The following is a 10,263-nucleotide window of genomic DNA, read 5'->3' on the forward strand; positions in this document are numbered from 1 at the left end:
TTCGCTGACCTATACAAGGAAAGAAGCTTTGGGTTTGTTTTTATCTTTATTGCAATGCAATGTCCTTTTGCATCCTTAGTATGCAATTTTATGTTTAACACTTATTTTGTCATATTTAAGTTCATCAGAATATAGTATACAGAAACACACTTATGTTAGAGTTAATTTAAAAAGTAGTACTCTTGTAGAGTACCGTTCATAGAGGTAGTGTCTTTAAACTAAACTAGCAAAATAAAAAGTTAAAGTATGCAAGGCCCAGAACGATTAGTGTTTTCAGCTAAACTGCGTAGCCAAGAGGTGATATGATGCTGCTGCTGATGATTATACAGTTACAGTGATATGCGTGATAATTCCATCTTATGTTCAGCACCACAAACTGGCAGCATCTATATTTTCAAGCCCCACAGTGCATTTTCAAAGCTGTTGGCACATATTGTCAACTTCATGACAATACTATACACAGAGCAAGAAGGTCACAAGGAGCAGACGACCCAAAATGAAATGCACTTGCCCTTAAGCAGGCCTAATTAATAATGATGGTTAAGGTATGCAAGAAATAAGGAATATGGTGTTAAAGGTGGTTATTTTTGCTGTGTAAATGCACACTTCATAATTAAGACCACAGTGTGCATTGCGTTGGCGCCACCTGGTGGTAGTATTAAAAAGATGCTTTGACAAACTGACACCTGACTTGTTGCCTTTCCTGTGTTGACAAGTCAAAATGTCTGCTCAGAGGCTATAAAAGTCTGAACATGTGTTATCACTAAAACGTGGTTAGGTCCTGATGTAAGAAGAGAAAACGGTAATGTACTGAACATTCTTCAAAATTCAGTTTCATTATTAAAAAACAAACTGAGCTCCACTCTGCACATGTAATATAGCTCTTCTTAATATTTATTCTTTAGACTCAGGAGAAACAGCTGATTTTTTTACAGCACAATTTGCATAATATCTCAACACATCCTGTGTACAACCACAAAACCATAACATTAGATTCTTTGTTTTTACACTGAGTGAAAAACAAGACAATTTTACAAGCATATTTCTTTACAGTCAGCATACAGATAAATCTATACATACTCTGTTTCTTTTTAAACATAATCTGTAGGCAAAATATACTGACAAACCATCAATGAAACATGCAACATCCAGAACATAAAGTCTCAGACAACTATTGAAGTTGAATAGATTTTTTCCCCTTTGTGTTGTTTCGGCCGTTTACAGGACGTGGTTGTACAGATAGTCATTCGGTTGACAGCACGTTTTGATTACACAGTCAAATCCCCATATACAACTATAGACACACATTTCTGTACAATTATAAGACGTGATTTTTTTTTCTTTTTGACACTCACATGCTCAGACATTGGACAATATAAACATTCAGTCTTGTAGAAAATAAACACTTTATGTACACATGTCAAAGGACTCGAGTCACATTCACACCCCTCAGAACAACAACGAATGAATGGTTCCACAGTTACAGGCAACAGCAGATCAGACCAAATAGTTTTTAGCTTGAAGGAAGCCTAATGAAACACAAGTGGCTAAACAGTCGTAACTGAATGTATCTTTTTTTACTTTACTTTGTACACTGACTCTTCAGTAAGCTATAAGCAAAGATGTAGTACGAGCGATTCCTCCCCAGATTGTGCATTTGTGTTCTTTTGTCTTTTGCCACATAGTTACAAAATGCACACCACAATATTTTCAGCCACCACATACACCATGATTCTGTTCATTTCAGTGCAGAAACACGAAACATAATCTTGTGTGTGATGACAGTTAAAATGAGACAAGAAAATACACAATGTAATAATAAAGTGCGCAAGCTCCATGTAGATGTTAACAGTTGTTAACATCAATGTATATTAAAGTCAATTTAAAAAATCAATATATTTATTTTTTTTCAGCGATGTACAAATTAAAGGTATTTTTTATAAGATATATTTTAAGACCATACAGTATGTTCACAAGATAAAACATTTAATTCCCAAAAAATAAATGCATTCAAACACATCTACTGTATGTTGCATAGAATTACTTAGAAAGAACCAATGGGTCTGCAGTAAAAAAAAAAAAAAAGAAAGAAATCTAGGTTGGCACAGCAAAATGTCCCACCCCCAAAAAATGCACCAGCTCTGTGATATGCCTAAATACATTGACAGCAGATCTGAGGGTCACTTGATTTTTTTCCCATGATGTAGATATGATAGCAAAACACTGCAAGATGATTACACGGGTCACCCGCTCACACATTATTACTGAGACTTGGCCATTGTGTTGTTCTGACCTAAATATGACTGAACCCCAGTGAGACTGAGTGATTGTTTTGGTCACAGGCAGTGAAAAAGGCTGGTTCACTGTGTTGCAACAGGGGTCACTGACACAAAACAGCACAGCCAGACACACAAAGGAACCTAGACATTTGACTTGTACGAACAAATTTTCTTCATTTTGAAATTATTTTTTGCTGAAACCCAGACCAGGGGGCTTTACTAATACACAACAAGCAGAGCTGTCATACTGACGTGATGACAGTTGCAGATCTACGTGTGGTTTTGACACAACTTGTGTGAATTACATGTCCGTTCCAAAAGTGCAATTACACAATGGACTACACAAAAGAAATATTAGCATACCACATCAACCTTAAAGTAAAAGGTTGTTCACATCACACAGAGCTGACAGACTATTGTCACTCTATAGCTGGCTTGTAACATTCAACACAGCATGTGCTTTGGGCCTCAGAGCACAAGCTGCTGTTCTTTTTATTGGAATTCTCAACTGCATTGCATGCCAGTGAAACAGCAAAATGTCACTGGATGTTGACCTTGACCTTTACAATAGTAACCTATCACAGCCCTGTTGAATGTCTTGTGGTGGAGCAACATCCTTGAGATCACATAGGTCACATTCACATAGCAGTTCTTAAGACTACACCTACCTACAGACTAAAATAGCCTACCAGATTGTCAGTGCACCACGCACAGTCTCAGTCTAAACCAGTGTATCTGTATATCTTGTCATATATAATCTAGCAACAAGAGAATGTATATTGTATTTAGATATATTCTGAATCTGATATCTTTGTATATTATATAAACATCACACTGTACAGTATGATTCTCTGATATGATCTGTAATCGGCAGGTGTGATATTTACAATCTGTACATTTTAGCTTCACCCCATAGCAAAAGTCAACTTTCTGACCCTGTTCTACATAAAGGCTTTGTTTTCCTTTTTTACATGAAACTGACTACGATACAAAAAAATATGCATTCCTTCATCAGCAAATATGTCAAGACTACTGACAGCCACACACATCACAACCATTATATGGGCATTACAACGACTCTCATGTGAAGAAGACACAATGCTAATTTAGATGCTGATTCTGAAATCAAAGTCAGACTTTACTTTTTTCATTTTTCCCTCTGATGTTCCGTATTCCCCTGTGACAGACGTGTTAGTTCAGCAGCAACAAAACACTGTCTCAGTTGGATCATGAAACTGAAACTACGTTAAGTAAGACATCACTACTTTCAAAGTTACTGTGGAGTCTCTTTTAGTGCTACCAGTGGCACAATGGCAGCAGAGCCATGGGAAGAGGTGGACGGTGGACATATGTGCTGGCAGTGTTGGACTGATGAGTTTTTATGGTATTAGCACATAATCACCTCCTTGCTATAACTTATAAACTCAGGAAGTAAACTAAATAGGTTAAACTAAGTAGATCTTCATTTCGTCTCCTTGAACATTTCTTTCCTCTTATTCATCTTTTTGTCAAATTGCTAGCACACTGTGGCTTCACCTTTCCCTGATCTTCTGTGACTTCTTTTTGGTGTGGTGCTCAGGGGTTGGTCTGGGTGGAACTGACGAAAAGCTTGTGCCAGCTGACTACTCTCTTCCTCATGTCCACCTTGTCCAGCCAGATGTAGGCTTCCCCTATCAGGGTCTTCTTCATGAACTTCCCCCCGTTTGACACCAAGAAAAGCTGGAAATACATTGGAGAGAGATGTAGCAATGATCACCCTTGTTGATGCTGTATGTCAAAGCCTACAGATAATTACCAGGTCACAAAAATGAGGCTATGCTGAAGGAAATTATACTGCATTCACATGTCAATATATATATTTCATGTGGTATATAAAGATAAAATCAAAACTATTAAGAAGCAGCCAAGACAGCCAAAAATACCCCAAGAATCAATCTAAAAAAAAAGAAGAAGAAGAAACTTTAATCAGGATGAAATATGAACATATGTTCATGGCCCTTCATTACAAACAAGGCTGTAAATAAATGTATTTACTGTATATGTGTTATATATTTCCTTTCATTTTCCACTTACTATTGTCTGAAAATAAATTCTGTAAGTATGGCATTGATTTATAATTATTTATTAAACTACAACTGTTTGTCCTTTTATAGACAAATACTTTTCCTGCAGTCCACCAGCAGGTGATTCAGTCTCCCAGCTGCTACATAAGACATCAGGCTCCTTCATAAAACTTCCCATAATGAGTTTTAAGAGCTGTTTTGTCAGACATTACAAGCCTCCAGGTTTAATTAGCTGTAATGGTCCATTTTGAAGATTTAAGATTGTTTCTGTCAGTGGTAAAAAAGCTGGATGTAAACTGAACTGAAACAATTTATTTTCTGCTAATATTTGGCCAGTCAGTTATTTTAACACACACAACAAAGTAAACAAAGATGTCAAAACAACTGGAGCAATATTGCCTGGCACGTCGTGCTTGACAAAACCAAATTCTTTGTGTTTGTGTGTCCAAACTTGTCTCAGCTGCATGCCTGTTGTACCTGTATGGAGTGTCCAGTCGGGTTGAGAGGGAATCTGAAGGTCTCATTGAAAGAAGGCTCCCTGTCATGTCGGCAGACTCTGGTCTTCTTCTTGATGATTCTCTTCTGAGTGGCCACATTCACCACATACAACTTCACATACAAGTCTGAAGGCAAATTCAATGAATGAGAAATATGGATTATTGAAAAGGCAAACCACTTAAAATCAAAAGTGCACGCAGACAAACACAGAGTGTATTTGCAGTCATACAGTACATGTATACAAACCTGGTAGGTGGTCTGGGCTTTTGAACTTGTAAGTGATGTTTCTGCATTGAAGGATTTCCAATACCAGTTGGTCTCCTTCTGTCTTCATCTCCTTTTTGAGAGCGACTTTGATCTCCCCCATTACTTGGGTTTTACCACCTAAAAGCAACAGTGAAAGAGAGATGTGGGAATAAAGTTAGGGACTTTATATTTCTTTATTTGGATTGCCCAGACTGTAACTAGGGGTCAATTCTTACAGTTTCACGAAACACATGCACTCCTAGTGTCAGTAAATTTTATTTAAATTATTTAGTGATTATGCATAATTTAATCTGGGCTAATAGCAGAATGAAACCAAGTCCAAGAACATATCTGCAGTTTCACATGGGCCATATTAACTCTTATGTGTTTAGGGTAAAGTGTGTTAAATGAATCATCAAGCGCTAGAAATGATCTGCTCACCCTCATCTGATCCACCCTGACAGCTACTACAGCATTAAATGACCTTGAGCTCTTTGTTATAAACTGAAACTAGATATGGAAGTTAGCCATCGTGACACCTGAGCTACATGAAACGTAGATGTTGTTATGACAGCGAGTAGAATAAAGTGACACCCACATCCACTCATTATGCTGGCTAAATACTATTAATTGACAGTCAGCACTTAACTCAACATTTGACTCCATTATTGAACAGTGGTATTATGAAAACACAGTTTAGAGGTGACTGTGTAAATAAATAAATGAATAAATAATGTCATTATACAAAATACCCAGCAGGTGGAGACCTACAACCAACTGTTAACAGCCTTAGGATTTGAACTGCAAACAGAGGACTTTTCTGGAACTTGCCTTCATTTTCTGGGGTTCCAAGTTGGTTTTTGTCACTGCCATTGGGAACAGCCTTTCCACTGTGACACAGAAACAAAAATACCAGTGCTGTTTTTTACTAGACATGTTGAACAAAGATGTAATGCTAAGTCTTGCTGAAAACAAGCCATAGATCTTACATGCGTGGCACTTGAAAAATAGCACTGTCCACTCCAGTGCCTGCTCCGTCTTCCCCATCCAGACCTCCATAGGCATCTCCCACAAGACTTGGGGCAGACAGCACTACTGACCCTGAGACATCACCCAGCCGGTGTCCAGGTCCTAAAGGTGGCAAGAACAACTGTGATGGTGAGGAAATATTTATGAGTAACAATTTATGTACAGATGTGGCTAAAAGTGTTGGTACCCTTACACTTAGAGTAAATAACTGGCATAAACTATCTTCTATTCCATATTTAATAGAATTAACATATTACTTTTGATGTAACATATTACAGCAAATAAAAATGGTATGGGGAAACGTTTTGTAGCTTGTCTTGAGTTTCAGCTGTATTTACAGTATAGATGTCGAATTGGATTAAAAACAGGATTTTAGAATAGTTCAGTGTTGTCAAATGATGGAGTGATGACCTGCGACTGTGATAGCGCTCTCTGATAGTAGTAGTAGTAGTAGTAGGTTTTGTTCATATATATCATGCAACCTCATGATTTCCTTGTGCCCTGGTGTACAAGACCCAGCAAAGCAACCCTGCAACATATCTGAGCCTCCTCCAGGTTTCACATTGAGGATGTTATTTCTTTAAAAGTTTCATTTTATCTTCTTTGAACACTGAGCTAATGTGATTTACCAAAAAGCTCTCATTTTGTTTAATCTGTCCAACAGACATTCTCCCAGAGGCACCATGGCTTGTCAACATGTATCACAGCAAACTCCAGTGAATTTTTTGTTTCTCTTTCAAACGTAGGGTTTTCCATAGATTCCACTTTAAATTCAGAAAGCAACTTATAGCTTGATTAGAAGTCAGCTTGTACCTAACTGTCCCACTGTTGAATCTGGGGTAAATCCTCTTGTTGTCCAATAGAGGTTGGCTCCCATGGGCATGAAAATTCTTAATAATGTCAGGAACTGTGGTCAAAGGACCAGCAACCTGTTTTGAAATGGTCTTGTAGCCCTTAACTTGACCGTACCTAGTAATTATTCTGTTATCTATTGTCAGACAACCCTCATCTTTCCTTTGTTTGTCCTTACTCCTTGTGGTGCACACATAACTCACATGATACCAAACAGCATAATGCTTCTTGTATTCTTATATGTATAGCAAGATTGGAGAATTTTCAGTGAGGTATTAGGGTACCAACACTCTATCTATCTATCTATCTATCTATCTATCTATCACGGCTTTTACCACACATACATGCATGTTAGACAGATATGGTGAAACACTTCACACTTCCACTGACTCTGTCTGTCACACATAAATCTGACTGAGCATCACTGTAACAGCCTTATCATGGGAGGAACAGACCAGTACAGACAACAGTTTGTCCTCCCATTTTGCAGTACAGTGTGTAACCTTGGTTACTGCAGCACAGTAAATTTCTTCGCCAGAGATAAATGGAGGTCACTAAGTTTAATTTACCCATGAAAATAAATTTAATGTGGAACATTGTTGATGTTCTTTTATGAATTTAATTACTTGTTCTTGGCTCCTGGTTGCTGTGAGTACTAATCCTCATGCAGCATGAAAGAGCAGAGAGATTAGTTCAGGGAATATGTGAAGTGTTTCTTTCTAGACTAAGGGTGGATACATTTGTTCATGGTCACAGTGTCCAGTGCCTATATTTACCTTCAAACAATGACTGGATGTAGTTAGATGAACTACAATCTGTGACTCAAAGGCAGTAGCTTGGAATTTTACTTTTACAGTTATGAAAGCATAATTAAATCAACAACAAAAATAACAACAAGACAGTGTATAAACACATATACACACTGTCAAGTAATACCAGAATTAGATACATAAAAATGATTCAGTGAAAAATATTTGAATTTGTTACTTAAATTGTTTCAATATTTGGTTTGGTTGGTAGACTTGATTTAGTTTATTTATTATTTAAATTTTAGATTTAGTGCATTGCTGTTAATAAAGTAGGATTAATGATCTTTATTGGTCCGTTTTTCCTAAATTGCCTCACCTTCCCTTGACACTTCTGTTCCTCTCATGGTTAGCTGGCCGCTCTACTCTCATTGGCCGGTGAGTGCAGAGTGAGCCTCCTGATGACTTTTGAACGTCTTGGTTTTTCTTTGTTTCCTGGTTTGACTCACACTTGTAGGGAGCCTGTGTGCCATATCTGTGTGTATGTGTGTGTATGTGTGTTTTTTGACTTTTCTAAGGTTCATTCATATAGCACACACATGCACACACACATGGACAGACTGAAGCATCACAAAATTCTCAGTGGCCAAGGAACGATAGCCAAGGAAGCTGCAACTGCATGCTTACATAGCTCTGACATTGGGCTAATTAATTCCAGAAAGAGATGACAACATAGCTTTCTATTTTGATAACATCACACTTAACATTATGCATAAACATGAATGGATATTGTTTAAATCATGTTAATATGATACAAGATGTGAGGAATTGCCATCCCAGCTTGGTTTAAATACTGGGGTTGGAGATTTGCACACTGGGATTCTGTATAAACCATATGCATGGGATTGGCACATGCACACTCCATATAGAAAAAGGGTTTGGGGGCTCTAATTTTAAAACCAATCAGGTATTCCTTAGATTTGTTATATGCTGTTAAACTCTTCTGCTGTGTTAATAACTCACTGTAATATATCACTTTTATGTCCTACGCAAATAGGCAGCAAAAATGTTAAACAGATGGATGTTGCCAAAAACTGTATTTGGAATATTTAGTGCACTAATTGTGCCAGATGTACTAATTCATTAATTTTAGATTTAATATTTGTTTAGGTTTTCGATTTAGATATACCTCAGTTATTTGCCTGTTTCATATGCCTTAGATTTTGTTCAGTGACTATATTTTTAAGATCAATCTAACTTGCTCAAATCAAATCAAAATACTTTGTGCTTAGAGAAACAAGTAGGATGAGGAGCGCAAAAGGCAAATGTAAAAATATTAAGGAGGTTAAGACACAGCAGCAGCATCAAATGATCTCAACAAAGCCTGCATGCATGGGAGAAAAGTAAGCATATCACAGGAAGTGTATCATGGGTAGGGGCAGGATTTACTTGGTTGCAGGCGGGACTGTTGCACGGCAGCCTCAGCAGCAGCAATGGCTATCCCAGCATCCTCAAGGTGGGCCTGAGTGACGCTGCTCTTGCTTTGGCTTCGGGAAGGACCGTGGGACCTCAGTTGGCCATCAGAGGAAGACTTGGAGCTGCCTGGGCTGCTGTGTGACTTTTCCAGTGGCATCATCTGCATGTCTGAAGGAAGATGAAATGCAGGGTTATGACACTCTGTTCCACACTCACATTCCACAGGCTGTTATGTGTATCTAATAGTTTCTGGTCCATAGCAGTTCATGACAAGCACATGGAGTGTTATTACAGCTGTCATGGAATATTTAGCATATTTTTCTATGCAAGCAGCCACTAATTCACTGACAACTAAGTGACCACCCTATAAATTACAGTCTTTGTCTTGAATAGAATTCTGCCAAAAAATAATGGCACCACTGTTATGATTCAGAATAATTAATAACTGTATATAGAACAAACACAATGGTGGAAATTATGAAAACTGAGAATGGATATAAAGTGAAAAACAGATTGTTTACCTTTTGCTGGATCAGGGAAGATTCCATGGCTTCTGCTCTTGATTACAGAGTTTTTAGGTGAATCATGACTCCCATCTCCCTGTCCTGGTGCTTGACCCTGCCCCATACCATGTCCAGGCCCCATTCCAGGACCAAACATATGACCCTGGCCTTGGCCATGGCCCTGACCTGACCCAGACCCTGGTGGGCCTTGGGCAGTATGGTGGGCTCTGCTGTGCTCAATGCTCTCACTTTGCTCCTTCAGAGGCAGCCAGCGAGGAGTGTTGTCCAACTGGGCAGTGTTTGACAAGTCAATCAACACCTGATGCATGGTGCACAACATACACACAGAGATAATGAGGGAGAAAAATGATGTAAGCCACAAAAACCGAGCCCAACAGCTAGAAAAAGATTCAAACTTACAAGGGAATATGGAGAGGAATGCCCTTTATGAATAGATTAAAATCAAGGACCGTGACGTCGCCCAGCATGACGCAGCCGGGGCCCCACCCTGAAGCCAGGCCCGGGGTTGGGGCTCGAATGCGAGCGCCTGGTGGCCGGGCCTCCCCCCCCC

At 38.6% G+C, this 10,263-nt stretch overlaps 1 protein-coding gene across 1 annotated transcript in view; it reads right to left on the reverse strand.

Annotated features, from left to right (window-relative positions):
• Positions 1 to 3,580: 3,580 nt before the first annotated feature.
• pclob (piccolo presynaptic cytomatrix protein b) overlaps positions 3,581 to 10,263 on the reverse strand; it is a 60,191-nt gene continuing 53,508 nt past the window's right edge. The window contains exons 31-37 of the mRNA XM_020613755.1: positions 9,711 to 10,011; positions 9,163 to 9,357; positions 6,076 to 6,217; positions 5,918 to 5,976; positions 5,087 to 5,224; positions 4,820 to 4,965; positions 3,581 to 3,998 (exon numbers count right to left, since the gene is read on the reverse strand). Of these exons, the coding sequence (XP_020469411.1) occupies positions 3,855 to 3,998; positions 4,820 to 4,965; positions 5,087 to 5,224; positions 5,918 to 5,976; positions 6,076 to 6,217; positions 9,163 to 9,357; positions 9,711 to 10,011 (1,125 nt within the window). The 3' untranslated portion in view covers positions 3,581 to 3,854. The remainder of the gene's footprint in view (positions 3,999 to 4,819; positions 4,966 to 5,086; positions 5,225 to 5,917; positions 5,977 to 6,075; positions 6,218 to 9,162; positions 9,358 to 9,710; positions 10,012 to 10,263) is intronic.

The sequence above is a fragment of the Monopterus albus genome, unplaced genomic scaffold (assembly GCF_001952655.1).
Source record: "Monopterus albus unplaced genomic scaffold, M_albus_1.0 scaffold5.1, whole genome shotgun sequence".
Taxonomy (NCBI): Eukaryota; Metazoa; Chordata; class Actinopteri; order Synbranchiformes; family Synbranchidae; genus Monopterus; species Monopterus albus.